This window comes from Ornithodoros turicata, chromosome 1 (assembly GCF_037126465.1).
Source record: "Ornithodoros turicata isolate Travis chromosome 1, ASM3712646v1, whole genome shotgun sequence".
Classification (NCBI taxonomy): Eukaryota; Metazoa; Arthropoda; class Arachnida; order Ixodida; family Argasidae; genus Ornithodoros; species Ornithodoros turicata.
In genome coordinates, this window is record NC_088201.1 from 2,129,874 (window position 1) to 2,157,349 (window position 27,476).

The following is a 27,476-nucleotide window of genomic DNA, read 5'->3' on the forward strand; positions in this document are numbered from 1 at the left end:
ACGACCTCAAGGAACCTACTACGCTGGGGCAGCTGTGTGTAGAAATGTTTAATTATAACGTATTTATTTATTTATTGCTTCGTCGCAAGATATCGCTTGAGGTTTGCTGGATTCATTCAACAGCCACAATACTTCTCCGCAGGTAACGTGTTGTGGGTTGTCATTGATGCTTGTAAATCCCGAGTCCACGTGGGCAGGAGAGTCTCTCCGAAGCTTCACCGCAGTAGCTATGGCTTTTCCAAGTGCTTGTAATGCTCTTGAAGCACAAGAGAAAATCAAAAGTGTGGGTTGAGTTCCGGGATGAGCCAACCCACGAAGATCATAGCTGGCTGTTTGCAAAGACCGTCAGCCGTGGTGGCAACCTGGTCCTGCGATCTCGATGTTGATTCCAATGCCAACGATCGTACTTGCACTCAAACGGGTCGACATGAATGCTAGTTGAAGTGCGAACACATAATCACGATTTCACGTCGAAGATGTTTTTGAGATGTGTTTGTAGTTGTTTCCATCGTCCAATAGCTATGATGGTTACCTGTGGCCCGTGCCTGTGGCGGGAAGCCCGGCCCCGGCCGCCACAACTGGATTTTCTCGCAAACGGTGGTGGTGGTGGTGGTGATAGGGCTTGCCGTTGTCGGCCTCACGTATGTGGGCAACGTCACGACTCACGCCCTGGGGAAATGTGGAAACGGGAGAAGCCGCCAGGAAAGTCTGAGAAAGCCTCAGCTTCCAACCAACCAGAAGCGCGATTCTCTACCTACGTAGATGGGACAGGTTTTCCACATCTACGTCACAAAAATGGCTGCGCCCATGGCTTGTTGGAGTTTTTTGATGAATTAATTTTTGTAATAGGAAGACAAAATTGAGAAACAAGGGTGCATTTTGGAGGCAGTTGGATGTGCTCGTTCTGAATATCACAACCGTTTCAACACATCGGGAAATCGGCCTATCACTAAGCAGCGTTGCGCCAACGGTTTCAATTCAACCAACAATTTCTACCGTCAATATAATAGGAGTTACAAGCTACAGAAAATCGGGGCCCATGCATTTTCAATGGCCTATACCGCTGTCGTTCGGCTTACGCCCTCTCCGTTTCATGCTGCATCGGATGTTGAAGCGCTACGTCCAAACCCGAAACTGATGGGTCGCGCGGTCCAGTGCATGTGGTCAGTCTGTTGGCAACAGTGATTTACGGAACTACTACGATTGCATTGAGGTTGTTCCCACTTCAACGTGACCTTCGTTCAGCCGAATGCACAATTGGTGCCTCCTTGCGTACTTCTCAAATGTTATGTCGAACAACAACGAAATGATATGAAAAATAACGACAGCAGCAGATGTAATGGGCGGAAATCGGAAAGCGCAAACAAATGTACGAAGCAGACGACAGTGTCGTCTGCAAAGGAGGACCGAGAGACATTGCAAATTTTCTACGTATCGCTTCATTGTTCTCGGGCCGGGCTAAACCCGACTTCCGGTCTCTACTTGAGTTCCGGTTCGACACTTTCAATTATTATACGTAAGTCCATTTCATTAATCTTTAGTTAGCCTAAGTTACTTTGTACGGCGATGCGAGAGATATGATAAGTGTAAAAGTTGTTTCATGTGTGTTACACTTGATATGCGGTTGTAATCTGACAGCATAAAGCGCGCGGCTCGATTTTGTACTGAATTCGATCATTTTCACTAGGTTATCAGTAGCCTGGTCGCACACCGATGCCGCATATTGGAGTTTGGGTCGAACGAGTGATTTATACAGATGAAGCTTCACGTTGGTAGGAGCCTGATGAAACGAGCGGCGAATGAAACCAAGAGTTGAGTTTGCCTGACCGCATATATGGGCTATGTGGGTTTTCTATGACAGGTCAGATGATATGTGGACACCTAGGTACTTGAACGTGGAGACTCTTTCAAGGTTCACACCACTAACGTTGTATACGACTAGGGGGGATGGTTTGCGGGATCGAGAGATGTTCAACTCCATGGACCAAGTGGAGCGCCAGGTCAGACTCTAGCTGGTTAGTATCGAAATGGCTGGCAGTAGGAGTGTATATGACACAGTCATCGGCATATAGTCGCAAAGTGGAGGAAACGAGGGTGGGCAAGTCATTGGTGAAGGTAAGGAAAAGAAGTGGACGGAGCCTTGGGGAACTATACTATACAGGTGCGGATGAAGAATTAGTATTGTTCACGTGGACAAATTGCGAGCGATCAAGCAGGGATGCCTGGGTCCAGGCCAGGATTTTAGTGTCGATATTAAGGTAGGAAAGCTTCGTAAGTAAATGGCTATGGGATACCCTGTCGAAAGCCTTAGAAAAGTCGAGAAATACACAGTCGACTTCTGATCCAATGTCAAGAGGGCGGTGGATGTCATGAGAGAAGGCTGCTAACTGCGTTTCGCGGAAAAACTGCTTGCGAAAAGCGTGCTGACGTGGGTTGAAAAAGGTGTTCGACTCAAGGTGACGGATTAGATGGAAGTATATAATGTGTTCCATGATCTTGCATGGCACACTGGTTAGTGATATGGGGCGAAAGTTGGCAGCTTGGCTCACGCTATACGGCCCGATTTGTGAACTGGTATGACCATTCCGGTCTTCCAGGCATTGGGCAACGTTCCAAACTCCAGGGACTGCTCGAACAATTTTGTCAGTATCAAGGATGAGTAGAACTTCGTGCTTCGCAGAAATTTGCTGTCAATATTGTCCACCCCAGAGCTAGAGCGTATATAGCTTAAGCCCCTCGATGATCCTAACCACACCGAGTGGATCGAAGATAAGGGCGTCCATTGGCATAGGATTACGTGGTGATAATAACCCTTACTCGCAATTACCTTCAATTCCATATAATTTACCTTGGTTTACATCTCCACCTATACCTCTGCCCCGGCGAGGCTTCGCCATCTCCGACACATACATACAGATTTTTGCACTTTGACACTCCTAATGATAACGCCTTTCTCGTCACGTCGAGGCTGCGCAGATAAGGAACAGGGCTAGAAGAGCGAAAAAACAGGAAGTGATTTATCATCCGCGAAAGAGAAACATCTATTGAATACATATGCGACTGAACTGTCAGGATATACGATTTTTCCTTGGAGACAGATATCGCCAAAATGTCTGAGGCTTTGTTCTCATAAAATTAACGAGAGTAGTGTCCAAAAACTTGATTTCTTCCTCAATTCTCTACTCAGATCAGAGATTAAATTACAGATTCTATCGCACTAATTTGTTCTCAGTGTTCCTCTGCACACTGAAATACGTGCGTCTTTTTATATGAATAATTTCCCTCGTTAACCATGGATTTTGTTTGCGTTTTTCGATTACCCTCTTAGGTACATAGATGTTCATTAAAGTGGACCATCGCCGCTTTAAATTTCACCCTGATATCTTCAACTGAGACGTCAGGAATAGGAGAGTACTAAAAAAAAGAATAAGGTTTAAATGACAAGTTATCAATGATAGCATCGTCGTCTGCTCTATTAAAATCATACACTTGCCATTTCTGAGAGGGGCTAATCGGTAGTGGCCATATCTGTGTTGCAAAAATAACCATAGCGTGATCAGAGATGCCTGGCACAACCTGACAATATCAATTTGGAACTTATCATTAACAAAAACTAAGTCAAGGACAGAATGGGTATCACCACAGGACCGTGTGGGGTCTTAACTATAGTTGGGTAAGGTTATACGAGTAAGCAATGGCAAGCAAAGAATCTGCAGCCGAAGGATAGAGTGTATAGAGTCACTAAATAAGCTTCGCTTCAGAGTATCGACACTCATGTCTCCAAGGGAGAGCAGGAGCGCCATCTTGTTTCCGCACCACACCGGTACCATCCCCAGTTCAGGATCAAAGACGGCTAACATAATGCTCCCTGTGGCATAGAGAAGCGTGTAGGATTGTTGTGCGGTAATCCATGTATTGTCAACCAGAGCGTCCCGAGGATGTCAAGGTGAGCTCAAGGCCGTCAACTGCTGCCTGCAAACTACTACAGTCTGTTGAACAAGAGATAAACTGATGTTCTGAGGCTGGGAACAACATAGAAGGGACAGATACAAACAAAGCCTCAAATTGCCTAAGAAATCAACGATGAAAGATGAAAGTCACTGAAAAGGTTAGCCAGCTGTAGGGATCGAACCCACATCTTCTGGATTGCCGGTCCAGGGCTCTACCAATTGAGCTAAGCTTAGCTCTATTCCCCACGGTTATAGTAGTGCAAGTGAAGACACGACGTTGAGGGCCCGCGCTCACGTGACAGCAGAAAGCTATGACGCTTTTCGCATCTTCCGCTTCTGGGGGAATGTCGCGCTCGTGTGAATACACGGATAGGGTCGCAAAATGTTCTCAAAAGAGCGACCTAATACATTCTGTGTATATTGGCATCGAGGCGGAAGACCAGTAACAATCCTAATTGCGATCCCAATGAAGGCTTCTGAGGGATGTTTTGCATTGGCAGTTCCGTGGGACTGCCTGCCTAGCACTAGTTGATCCTACTCTTCGTTTTTAGCGCGAGAGCAGTACTATTTTTGAAATGTGATGTAGGCAAGCTTCCGCTTGGGCCATCCAATAGAATACCGAACACCTTCGAACCTTTTGACATTTTTACCCAGTGATTGCAGACGACACCGCCCATCCATGGGCGCTGAACTCCATTGAGGACTGGACGGACGAAAATGCTGGTGTGTTTGCCGGAGCCATATTTGTGCCAGACGGGGCCGCCAGACATTTCAAGAACCGGTATCAGCGGCATGAGTTCCAGAAAAGATCGCACGTGACGGAATGGATATTTTCCGCCACGGGTCACGGCAAGAGCTCGGCTGATGGGATTGGTGGATTGATAAAGCACACGGATTCCCTGCACAACTTACGGGCCCAGGCACTATCACTTATAAGTTCTTCTGCGGCGACGGTAGCCATCTTAAGCAAGAAAAAAATCGAGAGAACTACGCTTTTGTTTTTAGAAGCAAGTTCCCTAGAAACATTCCGGGTCTCAAAGAAGGAAGAATGAAAGGCAGTGCGAGTGGCCGTCGGAATCTAGTATTGCCACATGTGGACGAAAAAAGTGGATGGAGATGGACGCGTCACTGTCCAGATGTCAAGATTTTCCGAGGAACATCCAGAGTAGGAGATAAACAAGAGATAAACTGATGTGCTGAGGCTGGAACAACATAGAAGGGACAGATACAAAATACCCGAAAGTCGCTGGAGAGGCGTGTTAGCTTAGCTCAATTGGTAGAGCCCTGGACCGGCAATCCAGAAGATGTGGGTTCAATCCCTACAGCTGGCTAACCTTTTCTGTGACTTTCATCTTTCATACTACAGTCTGCAAACGAAATGAAAATTTCACTCGCGCACGATAGATGGCATCGTGCGGGGAAGCGTGGCGCGGAAACAAGATGGCGCATGCTCGCTCTTGGAACTCAGTGTCGCTACTCTGAAGCGAAGCTTATTTAGTGACTCTAGGTTGACCCGGTTAAAGTCTCCTGTTAACAACAGTCTACAATGTGGAGAACGATGGTTACACAGCAGATCAGCGCCTGGAGTAATATATACAACATCAATTACAAAGGAGGAAACATTATCCTTGCGCATTTATATGTCATCCTTTATATGAACAGTGCAACTCCATCACCTCGACGACGTGCGATCTTTGCGAAAAACGTGATAGTTGACAGGTGCAATTTCAAAGTCTTCAAATGTCAGCCACGTTTCGGTTACAGCAACAACATCGGGGCCACGTTCCAGAATGACACTTTCCAGTACTTGGGATTTATTTACAATACTGCGACCGTTGATATTGATCGCACCATTATGGGTATTTTCAATCTCTTTTACGTTCTTCAAGTATCGGATCTCTTACGCGGCTAGTGGGAGACCCGCGTGGACGTAATCGCGTTTAATGTGATTCCAATCAATCTGACGTGACTATCGTAAGAAATGGCATGTTCATGCTGTGCACAGTATATAAGGATTTCGTATAGTTTGCGAAGAACACAGACAATAAACCTCTACCCGAGAAACGTCATTATTAGAGTCACTGAATAAGCTTCGCTTCAGAGTATCGACACTGAGGTCCAAGGGAGAGCAGGACCGCCATCTTGTTTCGGCACCACACCGGTATCATCCCCATTTGAGGATCAAAGACGGCTAACATAATGCTCCCCGTGGGACAGAGAAGCGTGTATGGTATGGTTGTTGTGCCATAATCCATGTATTGTCGACCAGAGCGTCCCGAGGATGTGAAGATGAGCTCAAGGCCGCGAACTCGTGCTCGCAAACGAAAGTAACATTTCACCCGCGCACGACAGATGGCATCGTGCTCTAACGTGCGCCAGAGCCGTTTATAAGAGAGTTTGGCCGTTCTCTGATCTTTTGCCGCCGTGTGGGTGGAGCCTATTTTGACGTCATGGTCGTCGTTGCGCCGCCCAAAAAGCCTTTATCCAAGCGTAATCCGTCCAGAATCCGCTTATCAGCCATTTGGGGCGCGCCATTTTGATACTCTCCGCCACCTGGTCGATTTGTCGCGCTCAATGTAATCTACAGAGATCGCCGCCCACAGCCTCTTGTGATATGGGGGCTTTGTTGCCAGACTGAAAGAGCAAAGTGTTTTCGAAGGGCGAAGTGCGCACGTGTCTTCCCACCTTCATCGTAAACAAAACTCAGCATCAAAATGGCGTCGGCAGCCAGCTGACGACAGCGCAACAATAGAGCCCGGCGGGGGAGGTCGTTGAGATGTGACGTCGCATGATGCGGTTCAAGTTGGACTCCTCCCAATGACCAAACTCTCTCTATAAAAGGCTCTGACGTGCGCATTGCGCTTGCGTGTGGGTAGCGTGGTGCCGAAACAAGATGGCGCATGCTCGCTCTTGGAGCTCAGTGTCGATACTCTGAAGCGTAGCTTATTTGGTGACTCTAGTCATTATGACGTTGGTAGACAGACTGAAACCGAAACAGATCGGAAGGGGAGAGCTGGGTTCCACGAATGGGCACTTGTTCGCTGCCTCCTATTGAAAGAAAAGTAGGACCGAAGGTCGCGTTCCTTTCAGGGATCATCGTAATCCCCTCAAGACCGTGGTTTTCGGGCGCGACCTTGTTCGCCCCATGGCTTCGAGCATATAGTTCAACTCTACCAAACTGGTGGCGCTGTCGAACACTATGACGTCATTTGTTTACAAACAGGGAAATGTCTATTAGCCATGGACCCCGCAAAACGACACATTGAGAAATAATTACGGAAAAAATCGAACAAATAAAATGCGTAAAGAAATAATCTTCAGTGTTGCGGAGTGAACTTAATCCTTTATTATATCCACTGCACCACAGTTTCATTCGGGCGAATACCTAAAACAATGGACATCGCCAATTCCCTTTCAAGCGCTGCGATAAATGTGTGCAGCGCGTACAGTGTAGGCCCATTCGCACTAGAAATTCAACGAGAGATTTTGCTTGCCATAGTTGTTCGTGAGTCAACCACAGCGCAATCTGGACGGACTCGAACGCCGTGCTCCAATGGATTCAGTGTGACGCGACCACTCGCCCCTCCTTTGTTAAGTCGATGGTGGCGTAAATGATATTTTCCCGACCTGAACAATGGGCGGCACTGCAAAGGCCGAGACAACCTCGCAGCCCTAGTGACCCGCGGCATCTCCAACAGCCCGTTGTGGTGGAGTGGTCCTCCCTGGTTGTCCGCAGGCGATTTCAGCCCTCCTACTCTCCCAGACCCAAATGTCAACTACACCTGTATGGCGGTGACCTCTGCACCAGAAGCTCCGGATACCGAAGTGTTCGTTCATCAAGTGTCGGCCCCGCAGACCTGGATGGCCCTCTCAGCCTACAGCACCCGCTCCCGAGTTCTACGCATTACGGCCTGGTGCGCCAGGTTCGTCCACAACAACAGTCCCCGCTAAACGTTTGTAGCTGGTCCAGTTACGTCCGAAGAGCTTCGGCACGCCGAAGACATATGGGTCTCACATGTCCAAAATGACGCCTTCCGGCACGACGTCTTATAGCTCTCAGACACGGCAGCGTTGCCACGTCATCTTCGTCGATACGGGTTTTCCCGCCATTTCTCGACGCATACTGCGCGTCGGCGGTCGTTTTCACCAACTTGAGGATTCGTACCAGCTCTAACACCCCACCCTCGTCCCCGCGAAACATCGATTCACGGAGCTCGTCATACTGGACGCCCACCAACGCGGAGGTCCGAAACAAATTTTGGGTTGTCCGCGGACGGCAAGCCGCAAGACGTGTCCTACGCTCACGCTTGACCTGCCGAAGACTAAAGGCACACCTTGAAACAGACCCGGTGTCGCCCCTACCTCGGGAGCGTATAACGCCAGCAAATCCTTGTCGGCGTAGACCTTGCGGGACCGCTGTATATCACCTATTCAACTTCTCCCAAGACGTACGTCGCCCTCTTCACGTGCGGTGTCACAAGGCCTGTCAACCTTGAACTTGTGTCCTCTATGAGCGGGCCCGATTTCCTGCTCGCCTTCCGACGCCTCTAGGCGTGGGGTACCCCGTACCATCCATCATTTTTTTCTGACAACGCACGCACCTTTCGCTCGTTCCTCCTCACCCTGGTTGGTGCAAGGGATGTCCTGGACTTTGCCGCCCAGCATCGCATCGCCTGGTTATTCATTGTCGAGCGAGCTCCTTGGTGAGGGGCTGGTGGGCTCATGCGAACTGACGCTGTCTTGAAAGAAAGCGCCTCACCTTTGAAGAATAGACCTCTACCTGTTTGTAAACAAATGACGTCATAATATTAGACAGCGCCACGAGTTTGGTAGAGTTGAACCACGTTCGAAGCTAGTGGCGAACAAGGTCGCGCCCGAAAGCCACGGTCTTGAGGGGATTACGATGGTCTCTGAAAAAGGACGCGACCTTCGGTCCTACTTTTCTTTCAGTAGGAGGCGAACAATTGCCCATTCGTGGAACCCAGCTCTCTCCTTCCGATCTGTTTTGGTTTCAGTCTGTCTACCAACGTTGACTACGATACTCTGTGAGATTCCCGTCCACTCACACACATTGGAGCTCATCCCGGGGAGCCCCATCGCACCTTCTGCTAGGGAAACGGCTTTGCCTAATCAATCCGCTTCTGACCTATCGTTTTCTAATCATTCAACAGGCAAGGCGGCAGTTCTGGAAGCACTGGACACGCGAATACCTGCTTCAGGTGTGGTCAGCGCACGCACCCACCTCACCAGCAGCATGCGAGACGCGTAAGGCGACGTCCGTCCCTCTTTCTGGAAGTTGGCTCGCGTGTCAAGCCGGCGTCATACTGGCGTGCTCGCTGCGCCTGGCCAACGGGTCGACGGTCGTTCGACCCATACAAAGGCTTTGCCGCCTTCAAGTTGCATCTGTCACGCATCTGTTGTTCATTGAGAGGGATTCAGACTGGCAGGAAAATGGCGTAAACCAACACCGCGTCCAAATGAACTTGCATTATTCTTCCGCTGTGCATGCATGTGGCGCCATGTGTCGAGAGCAAGCGATAGTAGAGATTGACACCGCTGGATTGTTCTTTGCACCGTTAATTATGTATTATTTATCCCCAAAACAAGAGGCAGCGCAACAAATAAAACAGTTTAAAAACACGCGACGTTTTGGCACCCATAAGGGATCCAGCATTAGGGATGAAAAAAGCTTGACAATCAGCCGTTCGTTATTTATTAAAGAGAAGGGCGTAGCCGATGTGCCTCTTGTTTTGAGAATAATGAATGTCCACCCCCAGCGTTTTGAGCACTGAATATCGAAAAGCGTGGACGACATCCTTTCTTGCGCAATAATAGTATTTGTAAAGGTCGTATGTTTGTCTGTGTGTACATGGACGGTGTCCCTGGCAGACCTCGGCAGTTTTGACTTTCGCTCACTCAAGTTCACTCACCACCCACCCAGTTCTCGGCTCGCTCACTCACCGTATGCTCAGCTCTCGGTTCGCTCATTCACGCTCTTTCACCGTCCGCTCAGCTCTCGGCCAGCTCAGTCGAGTTCACTAACCACCCGCCCTATTCTCAGCTCGCTCACTCACGCTCACTAACTGTCCGCTCAATTCTCGGCTCGCTCATTCATGCTTACTCACCGTCCGCTCAGCTCTTGGCTCGCTCACTCAAGTTCATTCACCACCCGCCTAGTTCTCAGCTCGCTCACTCACTGTCCGCTCAACTCTCGGCTCGCTTATTCACGCTCTTTCACCGTCCGCTCAGCTCTCGGCTAGCTCCGTAGAGTTCACTAACCACCCGCACTGTTCTCAGCTCGCTCACTCACGCTCACTCACTGTCCGCTCAACTCTCGGCTCGCTCATTCACGCTCACTCACCGTCCGCTCAGCTCTTGGCTCGCTCACTCAAGTTCATTCACCACCCGCCCAGTTCTCAGCTCGCTCACTCACTGTCCGCTCAACTCTCGGCTCGCTGATTCACGCTCTTTCACCGTCCGCTCAGCTCTCGGCTAGCTCAGTCGAGTTCACTAACCACCCGCCCTATTCTCAGCTCGCTCACTCACGCTCACTCACTGTCCGCGCAACTCTCGGCTCGCTCATTCACGCTCACTCACCGTCCGCTCAGCTCTTGGCTCGCTCACTCAAGTTCATTCACCACACGCACAATTCTCAGCTCGCTCGCTCACGCTCACTGACCGTCCGCTCAGCGCTCGGCTCACTCGTTCACGCTCACGCACCACCCGCTAAGCGTCTTGCGGTCTTACGGCCTTACGGCTGTCCCTTATCTTCCATCACCCCCGTGTGTCAACCGAGCGGATGAACACGAAATTGACAGCCGGATAGCTGATCCAAAGAACGCATTGGTGCACTGCTCCGCGCAGGAAATATGTAAACCAAAACCAATTAATTACTCGGAAAAATCACTAAGTGTCGACGAATATTTTTCGCTGAAGGTCCGAATGCGTAAAACAGATGTTCCGTAAGCGTGCGAAGTACAGTTTAAAAGTTAGGATGTTTATTTAATTAGTGAGCGTATGCAAATGGCCGCATTACTCAGTTCATAGCCCCACTGGCCACTCAGCTCCAGACTCGCGCACTCACGCTCAGTCACTGGCCGCTCAACTCTCGAATTGCGCGCTCACGTTCACTCAGTGCACACTCACGCTCACTCACTCACTGCCCGCTCAGCTGTTGGCTCGCTCACTCACGCTCAGTCACTACCCATTCACTTCTCGGACCGCTGACTCACAACCCGCTCAGCTCTCGGCCCGCTCACTCACGCTCACTCACCGCCCGTTCAATTCACGACTCGCTCACTAGGGTTCACTCATGATCCGCTCAGCTCTCGGCTCGCTCACTCAGACTCACTCACCGCCTACTCAGCTCTCGAATCGCTCACTCACGCTCAGTTCATTAGCCGAATTGAGCGTGAGTGAGCATGAGTGAGCGCGCTCATGAGTGAGTTTTGCCGAGGTCTGGTCCCTGGAGTGATTTTTTTTGGCAGCTCCCAGCGGGCCTGGTCGTTCTCTAACGGACTCGGCCGTGTCAGTCTCTAAGCGGGAGTCTCGTTCTGGTTCACTACGTCGTCTGAAACAATCGCGGCCGTGCCATCCACCTCTGCAGTGCAGCCGCATGCCAAGGATACTGAGCGAGGCGGGGCAGGAGACGAGAAAAGCACGTGCGAGTGAGGGCGGCGTCATTTCCTGTCACTGATGGTGCCGCCACCTGCCGAGGAAATCGCGTGTAACGATGGCGAGTGAGCCCGCCTTACAAAGAGACTTTTCCAGAACACTAACAAATCCCACTATGTATGTGTTTCGTGCCAGAATTGAATCCGCACCTTTACAGATCTGCGTTGTGTGCACTGTTGAAAGGTTGTTGTCTTACATGGGTGCATGAGTATATTTTACTCCGAAATGGGGAAGGACGATCTTTGTGTTTGTAAAACCCATCTCTTAATATATTGACTGAACACCTGCAAGAAGGGAACCGTGTGAAGCGCGGGTATTTTCCCGTGTCCGCCACAGAGCGGCGTCGCCTTTCGTATCGATCTGTGGCCCCATTATCCTCGCTACGCACTCATCGAGCACATTGCTCCACAATGGCCCCGTGTTAAAGGCTCCACTTCTTGTCAGGTAAGCGTATCGTGTTGGGTGTCCGTGCACGGAGCCCCCACACGAGCGCCCTCTTTTTTATTGTCACGAACGTGCACTACGGTGCGCCAAGTGCAATGTCACGCGCGGCTTTGTCTGCTATTGACCGCCAGAATGTTCGGGCAGCGTACGCAGCGCATTCTGGCGGCACTCATAAGCGTGTGCCTGTCCCAGTGCCACCTTCATATATGCATGCCGGGCTCAAAATCGGATGTCATTCTTTCATCCGCTCGGGTGCTTTTTCCGCATCAAACCATGCCTGCAGCAGGCGTCTGCAATACGTATTACCGCAATAGCACGGATGCGTTTTGGTGCGATAGAGTGGTCGTCGAGAGATCATTCGTGCCCTTGTACACTGAGAGTTCATGGAGTTCAGTCTATAGTTGTGAACGGTGTAAGCGTAGCTTGACGTGTGCATATTATTGTACGGTACTTGTAATTTCCAACCCAGCAAGTGGGTGGTACAATTTGCTTAGACGACGGTATGCTGAGATTCTTTTCATGTTTCTCCAATGACACCATCCCGTTATGAGACTATATTACACCTTGTACCTAGCATCAAATCCAGTCTTGGCGGTGAACCGTAGTTGCAAAACAAAACAAAAAGAAAGTAAATAAAGAAAAAAGAAAAAGAAATCATGGATGTACACGAAATGTTGTTTGCAGCTACATTATTCGAACGCTTCATGATAATTCTCGTGTCTTTATTTTGTGAGTGATGACAAAAGTGCAGGAAATTTTGGTCACCTTCTGAAAAGATTCCAAGACCTACCCTAGACCTAGAAATCACCGAAGATGAGACCATCAGACGAGACATATTTCACGAAAATACCGGCTTGCGGCGATTTTCAAAATGGGAATCCCATAGAGTTGAAGAACCGTCAGTTGGGCGCACACTCATGATCATCTAAGGATTGATGGCAGTTGAAGTATGCGTTGTGTGGCTTGTGTTGCGCCTTATCATCTTCTACGATGTTTCATGATAATCTAGTTTCCCTGGTTAGGGAGCTTCAAGAAATCGTAAGCGCCCTCCGTATCGTTGTCAATCAATCAGATATCAGCAAGGTGATGTCAGCCGGTCCAAAGGAATCGGGCAATTGGATTATCATGTTTTCGATCATGTTTTCGGAGACGTTATCGTGAAACTTGTACGAACTCCTCCACTATCGGGCTAAAATGGAGTGTTATGTCATCGTAATAGCCGAAGCAGCAAAATGTACTGAAAGTCGGGTGCAATAGGGGTGGACGGGTAAGTGGAAGACCTTGAACAGACTCGTGAAACTAAGGAACATCGATAAGACACATACCGTCCACCCCTATTGCACTCGACTTTCAGTACATTGTGCTGCTTGGGAGGTCACCGGTAATTTTGTGCGGAAATGACGTCAGTATCCTCGCTTCCGTGTCAAGCGCCTCACAGGTTCCGAAAGGCAAGGTGCTTTGTGATGTTTAAAATTGGTTTCCCAGTCGCTTCTGAAGCAGTATAGGTTGCTGTGGCGCTGTTGTGAAGGGCTGACCATTCCGTTCGGGACTACAATGACAGGTATTGGCACAGCGACGGTAACGCTGCGTACTTTTCCTACATATGAATGTACACTCTAAATCTTTTCACACCTTTAAAGGTGTAATAGCGTGCATGGCGCACGCCTTTTTAGGTGTAATTTTGGTAACATCATAATGGAGCACGGTTTCGCACAAATTTTCTTTACTCGAGTGTTGTCTGTCCTCCAAAAATTCAGTCTTGCAACATCTCAACATTGTTCAACAGTATTGTAGACACTTGCGCGTGCTCGATTATCGATAGCGATGCATATATGCATTAGCTCGTACCTACGATATCCAAGACATAATGAAAGCAAGATTTGGGGGGGGGGGGTATATAAGTTTAATAAAGAGGAGGTGGCGTCCACGCAGGGAGAGGTCAGCCAGACCTATGTCGGCTTGCTACGCCCTGGTGGAGCAAAAAAAAGGAAGAAAAAAAAACGGCCGGTTTCTTTGCAGTGGGGGCGAGTGCCCAGGGCCGCGGTTCTCAGTTCACAACGTAACACTCAGTTGGGCAAGATTTGGGCTGACACTTGATCTTTAGTAATGCTTTCCGAATTTTGTTAGATGTCATCCTGGAGATGCAATGTTACGCAACCAGATTGAATGTTCATAGCGCACACCTTTAAAGGTGTGAAAAAGTTTACAGTGTATGGAAGAAGCCCACAACATCAAAGACGAATTTTTGACATTTTGACGCTGCTTACACACATGACGCACGCTTGAAGTTTGCTCGTTGCAGCCAATGTTACATTGCGTGCGTGCTTACCGTCTGTAAATTAGTTTTTGTACGCACACAGAAAAACACAGTCTATTAGTCAGGTTCTGACAGTCGGGCTTAACCGCTTTCTAAAGATGTTTCTGGAGCATCCACCTCCAGCACCCATAGCGTGCGTCGTCTGCTACCGTAGACACATAAGTCGACCTTTTCCCCATGATTCTTAGAAAGTACCGGACACCTATTCGGGTGTTGTCCGGTTCAAGTAAAAAAGGTCAACATCGCATCACAGCTACACTGCGCAGAGAAATACCGGCGTTGTGTTTGTGCTGATCGAATGTGTTTCAGATGTCTCGCTGACTACAGTGTTTTTGAGTTGTCATTCGGGGACATATCGTGTTTATCCCCAATCATGGCAAAAAAAAAAAAAAAGAGAGAGAGAAACGGGGAGGTTGTACCTGAAAGGAGAATATACCGAGCCTCTAGTAACCATACCCAGGTACATCACTATTATGAATTTTTTTTTGCTGTGTTCATGTTAGGCATATGTATTACATATTATTACATTAAGGTATTAAATGCGATACCAAACTTATTACGAAGTTGTGCATGAATCGCGAGAACGAAAAAGTCATACCCTATATAGGACGGTCGTTCAGGAATACACGTTCTCTCTTTTGTTTCGTGCACATTGACATGCAGCAACCGAGGCAGTTGAGTGTGTTGTGTCAAGAAAGGCTTTACCAGTTAGCCGAGAAGGGAAAAAATGATACAAAATTAACCGCCAACGGGACGCGTTCGTACATCTCGCGCTAATGGATGTCACTGACGTTTTTTTCCAAGTCTTTCAATGTGGCCACAAGAAGAAAAGGCCAGTCAATGGGAGAGGTATAATTTGCCTCTCACGAGAGCGTCCATCCTGTTGAAAGCACCACGTTGTCAATTCCGTGTTGTCCCGTCTTGCGTAGTGACGTCACAATGAGTCAATGTCCAAGAAAGTGGTTTTCTTCGTGGGAACTTATACCCCTGTCACAGGGGCATTTCCATCCTTCTCGAATCCGATCTGCATCGAACTTCCCGAGCACGCTCGAGTTTTGACGCTGCTACACGGCCACATTCAGTGCGCATTGAATGGTTGACCTGTGCAAATGAATAAACGGAACTCATTAATTTCGCGTTTCCTATATAACAGCGATATTAGTGGTAATTTATCGCATACCGATGTAAGCATCATTTGTAGCATCGCGCGCATGTCCGTCTTAAGTTACGACAGTTCACCGGGGTCGAGGATGCAAATGGCGGCAGTCGAGCCGTCTTGAAATTCTCAATCCTGTTATGGGAACTGTCTTGAGTCAAGCAGGATCAAAGTTCGATCCTGCTTGGAAGCGGCCGTGTAGCACCATCCGATCTGCATTGGGTTCAAGCAGGTTCGGTCGAGCAGGATCGAAAATGCCCGTGTGACAGGGGTATTACTGTGGTTGTTTGCCACTAACACTTGGTAGAATTCGTCGGCGACTCATGTAAGACTGACGGCACAACAGCGTACAACCAATAGCATAGCGCGGTGATGTGGTCACGTGGGAGCAACACGGCGTTTTGATGAAAACGGTCGGTGTGTGCGTTAAAAGGCTGCTCCCAGTTGAGTTTTGTTTCTACTTCTGTTGTTGGCCTCCGATCAAACGAGATCTCCATTAGGTTCTTCCAAAGGTTGTACATTCACAGCCAGGTACTGAGTAGTGCACGAAAAGTACATGAAAAAAAATCTTTAAGACGCCTGATTAGATCGCTTCCTGGCAGTTTCAATTTCCTCGTGTCATGCGCCGATAAACATAAAGACTGTGTGTTTTTGAAATTCCTTCACCCTACTGACAGCGTCATCTTCTTGAATTGCCCACCTTATCATCGACGAATATGTGTGTCATCTTGTACCTGTCAGTGACCATCATATCTTTAGAAAGCTGCCGGAATGTAGAAATAATATTTGCTGTATTTGCCACTTTGTAAATGGCGGCTACATAATTTATGAAGACAAAAGTTTCTAAATTCTGTAGAAATTGTATACAAATCTCTAGGCAGGGTATAGGTTAGAACGCTGTGGGAATGCTATACGGCCTTCATACACTCCCAGTCCATGTTCAACAGAGATGTGGGGACTGCTTTCTATGGAAACTGTGTGCAGGAAAATAGACACAGGTCCCAAAGAAAATGTATAGAATCACCTTTCATTTTCGATACAGCTTTGATCGAGCTCCTCTAGAGAAGTTACCCAGACAATACACAATATAGCACTGCGTATACACTGACGGAGTATTGGAGGAGATGAGCCATGTTATATCCTGTGCCGATATCCTGTGCTATACTGCATATACACTGTTAGAAAAAAAAAAAAAGAAAATTATATCTCTTTGGGTATACATGGCTTGTCTCAGGGACATATATTTTAAGACCTTCCTCAAGGCATAAACCTGACTTGTGTTATTGGTGTTCCATCTAACGGAAAAGAGGAATAGTTTTCAGCACTAGCAGTGTCAAGTTTCGGCACTCAAGTTCGCAACAAACTAAAACATATCTACTTTTACAAGAGTAACGGAAGTATATTGACAAGGTATAGGCGTAAACCGGAGTGGCAAGCTCGTGCAGGTTAACACTGCGGCCTCGCAATATGTTATATAATGATAAACTAGTGAAGCCGCCTTCGCATGGGATGCGACTTTACAGGTGAGGACGCGTAGATTTAGTTAGTTCAGGAACAAATAACACGTATCATAAATCACTCCCCTATTGATTAAAACACTGCCGTATTAATGACTGTTTTTATTACTTAAATTACTGTAACTGAAATGGTACCATCTGCACCACAAATTAACGTAGTGCCGCATAGTTGCATGTTATACCAACTACGCGGCACTACGTTAATTTGTGGTGGGTGATGGTACCATTTCAGTTAGAGTAATTTAAGTAATAAAAACAGTCATTAATACGGTAGTGTTTTAATCAATAGGGGAGTGATTTATGATACGTGTTATTTGTCCCATGTTATACCAATTGGTATAACATGGGACTTGTCCCTTATGTTGGCGCCGCGGCGTCCTTGGTGTCCGAGTGGGTGGCTCCTCCAGGCTCGCGTATTGACTTGATCCAGGGCCCACCGGGACTTCTTCGATGTCATCAAAGACGACATTCTTGCGCTGGTCGAGAATGTCCCGGAGGACGGCGGCGATACCAGCCAGCTCCTGTTGGGAATTGGCCATGCCCTCCTCCACGGAGTCGAGGACATGGCTGGGAAGAAGGATGAACCCCAGAGATGTATTCACGTCTACCGGGGACGAGTCTTGGGGCTCCCACAGTGGGAGATGAGGAGGTTAAGGGCAAAACAAGAGGAAATCAGCCCATGAGGGAGCAAGGCACAGCGAAGAGCAGACCCCCTCGCGTGACGCTAACTATGACCTCCCTGACGCAACAAGCAAAGAGTTTATAGGATGGAACAGGCTTGAGTTGTGAGCGAGCTGGGGTTGAGCCCAGTGTGCCCTGTTGAGCAAAGATACCTTGTGCAAGGCAGGGGTTTGTGTGGCCTAGTCCACAGTGGAGCTGCCTCGAGCCCTAAAGCGGGGGTAGGCACGATCCCGTAGGCGGTCCAGGTACTAGCCCGTAAGCGGTCCAGATTCGTGCCCTAAGACGGGCTAGATTCGTGCCCTAAGCGGTTAGTTTAGAGCCCAATGCGGGCTAGTTTCGAGCTCTAAGCGAGCTCTTTCGAGCTTGCCCCTTTTGGAGAAAGAGAGAAGCCTCGGTAACAAGATAAGGCAAGTTGGGTGCAGGAGGTTCGAGCCCACGTGCAGTAACCGAAAGCTGCACGCGTAAAGGTCTAAATACTGATCTCCTGACCAAAACGGGGAAGATCGGCTTAACGGAAAAGGGGGGAAAAAGTGGAAAGAAGAACTTACCGAAACGAGAGAAGGAAGTAGCGAAGAAACGAAAATAGAACAACGGACGATGAAGCGGCAATGAAGGCGACTATTCCGTACGGAGGCAAGATGGTGGCGGACGGATTCGGGAGGAGAGGGAGTATTGCTTTCTCTAATCTTCGAAAGCGGCTATTTCTAGCGGAATCCGAAAAGGAAATGCTATGTGACTTATGATAGTAAGTGCTGGAGGAGACTCAAATGTAATGGTTAAGCTAGTGGGGTTCCCAGATGGTCCTTCTTTAGAAGGCGCTCTTGTTGAACGAGTGTGTTTCCTTTGAAAAATGAGTACAGGTTACAGGTTAACCGTGAAGCAGCAGACAGACAGGTTATGTTGACGTAGGCGTAATTTAACAGCTTGTTGCTCGTAAACCCAGCACAACAATTTATACGTGTGACAGATGGCACTAAATATTTTTAATTTGCTGGTAAAATTGCGGTAAAATGGTTCGGGGCGACGTCTGGTGGGAAATAATCTCCAGTTTGTCGAGCAAGAGTGATCTGTGTTCCCCACTGGCTTGTTGTTGCATGAGCAATTACGTAGCCGACTTGTTCTGTTTTAAACACAGTGTTGTGCGCATGCAAGTAGTTTAGTCGCGGTACTTAAGGAGCAATGTGCAGTTGGCGGCCACTTCGACACAGTGCTGCCCGTAATTTTCAATTTTAATTTTCTAAAGGAACTATGATCGCACTTGGGACGAAAATTGTGGCGTAAGAGAACTGAGGGCTATCGAATAGAAGATTTCCGCACTCTGCTTTACAGTACCTTTCAGTGTAATTCGGGTGGCATTTACTCGATGTTCTTTAAAAGATAACTGTCAAGTCACTAAATTACTTCAACTTGGTGACTGTAGCTATAACTAGTTTCATTTAAAAAACAGTAGCAGTGAAAATGAGTTTCCATTTTCGGAAGCTGTATCTATTTTTATCGAGCGTTTCCATTGCGGTATCAACTCAACACCTGTTTCTGGAAAACGGTAAATTGAATTCGGTAACCGAGGTTATGCCGGCACTCCGGGTTCTCCATTCCCAGGCAGCACACGACATCGGGCCGATATCGGCAGCAAGTTGGGCACGTCGGCCCAACATATCCCCGACGCTGCCAACTTGCGACCGGCATCACGCTGAAGTTGGCAATGTCGGCTCGGTGTTGCCGAGACAAGCGACATGTAGCCGACAATGCCAACTTGCGACAGATATCACGCTGAAGTTCGCAATGTCGGCTTGATTTTGACCGAAACAAGCGACAGGTAGCCGACAATGCCAACGACAATGCCAACTTGATGAGGCGACAATGCCAATTTCATGACGGCTGAATGTATACATTCAGCCCTCATCAATTTCTTCTGGAGTGGTAATAAAGCACATTAGGTCGCACGCGAATATCTCCATTGTTCAACGGCATTCCGAGCCGGCAAACTAGAAACTCGTTCAACGTCACTGATGACGCGTTTACGAGAGTGACGTAGGAAAAAATTCCTCAATGGTCTGGTATAATTTCAATTTTTTTTTTCACTATTTCCATTTTCATTTATTTTTGCATTTTTATTTTGATAATCGTTTCATTACCGGCCTCGGTGGCTCAGTCGGTAGCGTGTTCGCTTTCTGATCCCGAGATCGCGGGTTCGAACCCGGCCGAGGACGCCAGCAACTTGGTGGCAGGGTACAAGTTGCTTAGACACGCCGTCTTCCGCGAGGGACGTTAAATACGGGGTGCCGTGTGATGAGCTTTCATCGCACGTTAAAGAACCCTCAGGTGGGCAAAAACAATCCGCAGACCGACCGCTGTGGCGTCGCTCATGATCTCAGTTGTCTCGCGACGTAAACACCCAATTATTATTAATCGTTTCATTTTTATTTCCATAATCAAGCACCCATCCGGCCAACCCCTTTAACTAGATATCAAATGATATGGCTCCTGTCGATGACGATAAATGTAACTCGCATCCGGTTCTTATTTACAGCGCTCCCCTTTTCGGTGTAGGGGCTTCCGGTGTCCAATTTGTCCACTTTGTATCAGTGTTGACGAGTGCGCGGATATGAACAAGATGCAATCAAGAATTTCCCTCAGTCCGCCGAGTCTCAGCGATGATCACTTGAAGAAGCAGCTACTGCTTAATTCTAACAGGTATGCGATGTTTGAGATTTAACAGTATACAAATGCTAACATCGAGTTTTTGAGGGCTCCACTTACCTGTATTGATTTCTTAAAAACGACAAAAAAGAAAAGGAAAAAAAAAAGAAAAACGACAAAGAAAACGGCAAAGGAGAAATGTTGCTTTAACTTGCAACTGTAGCTCATTTAAAAAAAAAAAAAAAGTACTAACTACAGTTACACTTAAAATGTGGCCGTAACTCAGTTACAACTTACAGTTACAAGCTAACCGTAACTTAGTGACTGTTTTAAAGTAGCTTACCCACGACCAGAGATGCAAAAGGAAATTTTGACCTGCCAAAAAGAGGAAACGTTTCTTAAATTGATCCCCAGTTATCGCTCTTGCAGATTTAGGCTGATTAGCGAACATTAGGGGACGAATCATACTGTTATATAAATTAGAAATATAAAAAGTTTAGGTCAATGTAACTACTAGCGCAAGCCTCGTCTATGTGGAGCTAAACGCCTCAAGTTAAGGTGAGCTGTAAAATTCCCGTAATTTTGACTTACTGAAACGGAAGAACGGGGCTTTCTCAGATTTTCTTTCAAGGAAGAATTGAAAAAAAAAAAAGAAAAAAGAAAGAAAAGGAAAATAAATCATAATCAATTTTTCATTTACTGCCACACGGGCACGAAAAATGACATCAAGTGCTTAGTGAGTTACGTTGTGATGTCATTCGTGCGGTGCCACACGGACAGTTTTAATGGCGTTTTTCTGCTTACTGGGTTTGCCACCAACTAATTCGTTCGCCCATGAAATGTCTATTCTCGCTCCCATTGTTAGCGCTGAGTAACAATTCTAGTTTACGTAAAACCACTTTCTATTGCACAACACCGTCTGATTTTATAAATGTGGGCTTTCTCAAGCACCGTTTGACGAAACAAGTCCGAAATTGTGAGAAATTATCGACAACAACATTTGAACTGCAAGTGCCACCATATTGCTTGTTTTGCATACGGCACCGGTTGACAAATACGTTAACGGACTATGTCATTCAAATACTTTGGAACTGCTCCACATGAAGACCCGATATTATTACATTTCAGAATATTACGTGCATTTTCAACATGCTTAACAAGAGGATAGAGAGGTATAGCAAGCGAGCTCGTGGTATAGATTCATAACTTAAAAACCTGAGACTGGGGGACAAAAACCTTGTCTGGACCTGTTCTGGAAAACCCTGTCCTGGACCTTGTCTGTGTTGTCGTTTTTTTGTCCCCCAATCTCGGGTTTTTAAGTTATGGATGCTTAACAAGGTTTAGTTTTTGAAAGTAGCATTGGGTCGCATCGACATCACGGCGTTTCCTTGCGCCAGTAAAGTCAAATCAAATCAAATCAAATCAAATGAAATCACGGCGTTTAATGCCAGTACAAAATGACACGTGGCACGAGCTTCACGCGAGAGTCGAATGCCATTAGACGATAATGTCATTTTTCCTGCCCGTGTGACTTCAGCACATAAAAAAGAGTGTCTAAAAATGCGAAATACAGGGGGCAACTATGGCGTTGGGATTCAAGATATCCCGAAATGCCAGCTATTTTTGACGTCCTGAAATTCCGGAATTTTTTCGGCAAAAACCACTCAAAACCAATCTATAGTGTTTAAATGTAACCGAAAATAAATTTTCGCGTAAACCGAGCAGAAACTGCCCAGTAACTTATCCATACAAAGCTCCAAAGAGGCCCGTTGCGCGGCGTCACGGTCTTTTGGGGAGGAATCATTCTGACCCCTCTTTTGAGCAGTTTTCTTATCCCTTGAATACGATCCCTGCCTGGCTAATTACAATGGGCAACAAATAAACCAAGGTGGGATTACGTCATGCAGGGAGAGCGGGCCGTCATTGCTCATTTTATTTTATTTCGACGTACATATTAGTCTCCCATAGGAGACTCAGGCAGGGGTGGCCAAACACAAGGAATATACACCGGGACACATGTTGCACACCATTGCACATACTACTATCAACACTCATGACTGCTTTTTGTAAATTGCACTCCTTTCACGCACATATGACTGGAAAGACGACCCACCACTCTCCACCCAATGTGTTGTTACTGCGTTGGAGCCTAGTAGATCATTCGGTCCGTCACCCAATCCCAAGGTTGCAGATTCGAACCCAGCTACTTGCTTGGACAGTGTGCTTAAATTTCGGCGCAAATGCTTTTTCTGAGTTCCCCTGCCATGGTCCGACCGTATAATGGGACTCTATTTCCGGGACTTTCGTTCGTGGAGGAGTAATTTTCAATCTCGGGGGGGGGGGGGATTCGGGAAATGGCTTTCCGTTTCGTCACTACGGGTTATAAAAATGATACACAAAAATGCTTTTTCGTTTCCAAGACGTCTGATTTCTTTTATTTTCTTTTTATTTTTAACGCCTCTAAAGTAGGAGGACTCTGTTGCTTGGAGTGTGACGAGCGGATTCACCTGAGCAAGGCGAAATATCATCTGGTGGATGACAGTGGTGAGTGTACCTCGCATGATTGGTACCTTACCAAGTACCAGATTGTAAAAATACGAAATATTCGTCACGTTTGTAATTCTCAACGTTTCACTGATTGGGGGTGACAAGAAGAGCTGCATTTATAAAGCGAGTTCTAGCGAGGATTTTTTGAAACATGGTCAGTTCATGCGTATCAATGAAATAAGTTGCATTTTCATGCGTACAGGCAGTGCCTATCGCAGCGCATTGTTAAAAAGATGATAATTCTGTTTGGAACTACATGTGTAGAATAACATGATGAACGTACGAGTGACTTTGCTAACCGGGTTCTTTGACTCGCGTTAGAGATCCGTCACCTTTACAGTCCGGCTGGCACATATGCAAGTTGGTATTTCAAGTTGCTCCTCCCTCTAGTCCAATGCTTCAAAAGAAAGGCATCCTGTTGCAGCAGTAATGAAATCCTTTGCCACTCCAGGGACTGTTTCATGCACTGTTTAGCACCGAATGTCAGAAGCGTCGACAAAGCCGCTCGCTAAGCTGCGAGACTCCTGCCCACAGGCTTCAGCCGCACACTTTGTGCCCTAATTTCGGGTGGACCTCTTTTGGGCGGCCTTGTGAACATTTTGGCCACAGTGAATTGGTTTAACCCATCAAGAAAGAACTCTATCGTTTCCAGTCATCTGAGGGCATTCTTACCTCGATACCCTTCATTCCTCCCGTTTTTATCCCCATTGTTGTCTCAAGACGTAAAAGTTTGCACTATCTTGTGACATGGTCAGGAATGTCAGGATATAGTGAGTGTAAAGTTGAAGAGAGGCTCCCTCCCAATATGCGGGCACCGGTCGATGAGTGGGTAATTAAGGAGCGGCCTCTGGTGGCGGAAAACGACGCGGCTTATCTGCTTTGCGCAGCCGGCTTCTGAAAGAAAGCAACCAGCGTACACTTGTCGGCGCCGCGTGGGAGACGTCGACATGTGGAGAGAGGGCAGTAAAGAGGAGGGGAGGGAGCACGTTGTATGTATGTATGTGTTTGAGAAGAAATGTATGAGATAATGTAAAAAGAGTGAGTGAGTGCGTAGGTTGTTGAAAAGCAGATGCTAGTGTAGCGTAATTGGTTAGTGCACTCGACTTTTAAAGAAAAAATACAACCCTTTCGCCATTATGAAATCGTTGTCACCGAGATCACTCTTATGGAGCGTATCGTTTACGCTTCCTTTCGGAAGTCTAAATGTTACACTGCCGTGATCCAGGGGTGTGACATAACTCTTTAATGCCTCTGTGGGGTTACTTATAAAGAAAAATAGACTGATACAACCCCTTTGCCAGTGTGAAATCATTGTGACCGAGGTCACTCTTATGGAGCGTATCGTTTACCCTTCTTTTCGGAAGTCTAAATGTTACACTGCCGTCGTCCAGGGGTGTGATATAACTCTTTAATGCCTCTGTGGGGTTACTTATAAAGAAAAATAGACTAATACAACCCCTTTGCCAGTCTGAAATCATTGTGACCGAGGTCACTCTTATGGAGCGTATCGTTTACGCTTCCTTTCGGAAGTCTAAATGTTACACTACCGTCGTCCAGGGGTGTGACATAACTCTTTAATGCCTCTGTGGGGTTACTTATAAAGAAAAATAGACTAATACAACCCCTTTGCCAGTGTGAAATCATTGTGACCGAGGTCACTCTTATGGAGCGCATCGTTTACTCTTCTTTTCGGAAGTCTAAATGTTACACTGCCGTCGTCCAGGGGTGTGACATAACTCTTTAATGCCTCTGTGGGGATACTTATAAAGAAAAATAGACTAATACAACCCTTTTGCCAGTGTGAAATCATTGTGACCGAGATCACTCTTATGGAGCGTATCGTTTACGCTTCCTTTCGGAAGTCTAAATGTTACACTGCCGTCATCCAGGGGTGTGACATAACTCTTTAATGCCTCTGTGGGGTTACTTATTAAGAAAAATAGACTAATACAACCCCTTTGCCAGTGTGAAATCATTGTGACCGAGGTCACTCTTATGGAGCGTATCGTTTACTCTTCTTTTCGGAAGTCTAAATGTTACACTGCCGTCGTCCAGGGGTGTGACATAACTCTTTAATGCCTCTGTGGGGATACTTGTAAAAAAAAGACTAATACAACCCTTTTGCCAGTGTGAAATCATTGTGACCGAGATCACTCTTAGCGTATCGTTTACTCTTCCTTTCGGAAGTCTAAATGTTACACTGCCGTCATCCAGGGGTGTGACATAACTCTTTAATGCCTCTGTGGGGTTACTTATAAAGAAAAATAGACTAATACAACCCCTTTGCCAGTGTGAAATCATTGTGACCGAGATCACTCTTATGGAGCGTATCGTTTACTCTTCTTTTCGGAAGTCTAAATGCTACACTGTCGTCATCCAGGGGTGTGACATAACTCTTTAATGCCTCTGTGGGGTTACTTATAAAGAAAAATAGACTAATACAACCCCTTTGCCAGTGTGAAATCATTGTGACCGAGATCACTCTTATGGAGCGTATCGTTTACTCTTCCTTTCGGAAGTCTAAATGTTACACTGCCGTCGTCCAGGGGTGTGACATAACTCTTTAATGCCTCTGTGGGGATACTTATCAAGAAAAATAGACTAATACAACCCTTTTGCCAGTGTGAAATCATTGTGACCGAGATCACTCTTATGGAGCGTATCGTTTACTCTTCTTTTCGGAAGTCTAAATGTTACACTGCCGTCGTCCAGGGGTGTGACATAACTCTTTAATGCCTCTGTGGGGATACTTATAAAGAAAAATAGACTAATACAACCCTTTTGCCAGTGTGAAATCATTGTGACCGAGATCACTCTTATGGAGCGTATCGTTTACGCTTCCTTTCGGAAGTCTAAATGTTACACTGCCGTCATCCAGGGGTGTGACATAACTCCTTACTGCCTCTGTGGGGTTACTTATAAAGAAAAATAGGCTAATACAACCCCTTTGCCAGTGTGAAATCATAGTGACCGAGGTCACTCTTATGGAGCGTATCGTTTACTCTTCCTTTCGGAAGTCTAAATGTTACACTGCCGTCGTCCAGGGGTGTGACATAACTCTTTAATGCCTCTGTGGGGTTACTTATAAAGAAAAATAGACTAATACAACCCCTTTGCCAGTGTGAAATCATTGTGATCGAGGTCACTCTTATGGAGCGTATCGTTTACTCTTCTTTTCGGAAGTCTAAATGTTACACTGCCGTCGTCCAGGGGTGTGACATAACTCTTTAATGCCTCTGTGGGGATACTTGTAAAAAAAAGACTAATACAACCCTTTTGCCAGTGTGAAATCATTGTGACCGAGATCACTCTTAGCGTATCGTTTACTCTTCCTTTCGGAAGTCTAAATGTTACACTGCCGTCATCCAGGGGTGTGACATAACTCTTTAATGCCTCTGTGGGGTTACTTATAAAGAAAAATAGACTAATACAACCCCTTTGCCAGTGTGAAATCATTGTGACCGAGACCACTCTTATGGAGCGTATCGTTTACTCTTCCTTTCGGAAGTCTAAATGTTACACTGCCGTCATCCAGGGGTGTGCCATAACTCTTTAATGCCTCTGTGGGGTTACTTATAAAGAAAAATAGACTAATACAACCCCTTTGCCAGTGTGAAATCATTGTGACCGAGATCACTCTTAGCGTATCGTTTACTCTTCCTTTCGGAAGTCTAAATGTTACACTGCCGTCATCCAGGGGTGTGACATAACTCTTTAATGCCTCTGTGGGGTTACTTATAAAGAAAAATAGACTAATACAACCCTTTTGCCAGTGTGAAATCATTGTGACCGAGATCACTCTTATGGAGCGTATCGTTTACGCTTCCTTTCGGAAGTCTAAATGTTACACTGCCGTCATCCAGGGGTGTGACATAACTCCTTACTGCCTCTGTGGGGTTACTTATAAAGAAAAATAGGCTAATACAACCCCTTTGCCAGTGTGAAATCATAGTGACCGAGGTCACTCTTATGGAGCGTATCGTTTACTCTTCCTTTCGGAAGTCTAAATGTTACACTGCCGTCGTCCAGGGGTGTGACATAACTCTTTAATGCCTCTGTGGGGTTACTTATAAAGAAAAATAGACTAATACAACCCCTTTGCCAGTGTGAAATCATTGTGATCGAGGTCACTCTTATGGAGCGTATCGTTTACTCTTCCTTTCGGAAGTCTAAATGTTACACTGCCGTCATCCAGGGGTGTGCCATAACTCTTTAATGCCTCTGTGGGGTTACTTATAAAGAAAAATAGACTAATACAACCCCTTTGCCAGTGTGAAATCATTGTGACCGAGATCACTCTTAGCGTATCGTTTACTCTTCCTTTCGGAAGTCTAAATGTTACACTGCCGTCATCCAGGGGTGTGACATAACTCTTTAATGCCTCTGTGGGGTTACTTATAAAGAAAAATAGACTAATACAACCCTTTTGCCAGTGTGAAATCATTGTGACCGAGATCACTCTTATGGAGCGTATCGTTTACGCTTCCTTTCGGAAGTCTAAATGTTACACTGCCGTCATCCAGGGGTGTGACATAACTCCTTACTGCCTC

General features: G+C 46.7%; 1 protein-coding gene across 4 annotated transcripts in view; it reads left to right on the top strand.

Annotated features, from left to right (window-relative positions):
- Nucleotides 1-1,214: 1,214 nt before the first annotated feature.
- Nucleotides 1,215-27,476, top strand: part of LOC135377295 (complexin-like) — a 495,185-nt gene continuing 468,923 nt past the window's right edge. For 2 of the 4 annotated variants that reach the window (XM_064609625.1, XM_064609626.1), the window contains exon 1: nucleotides 1,215-1,516. In XM_064609625.1, the coding sequence (XP_064465695.1) occupies nucleotides 1,368-1,516 (149 nt within the window). In that variant the 5' untranslated portion in view covers nucleotides 1,215-1,367. Of the gene's footprint in view, nucleotides 1,517-9,121; nucleotides 12,069-27,476 lie in introns of those variants that run through there. The other 2 variants (XM_064609614.1, XM_064609616.1) reach the window with 2 other exon arrangements.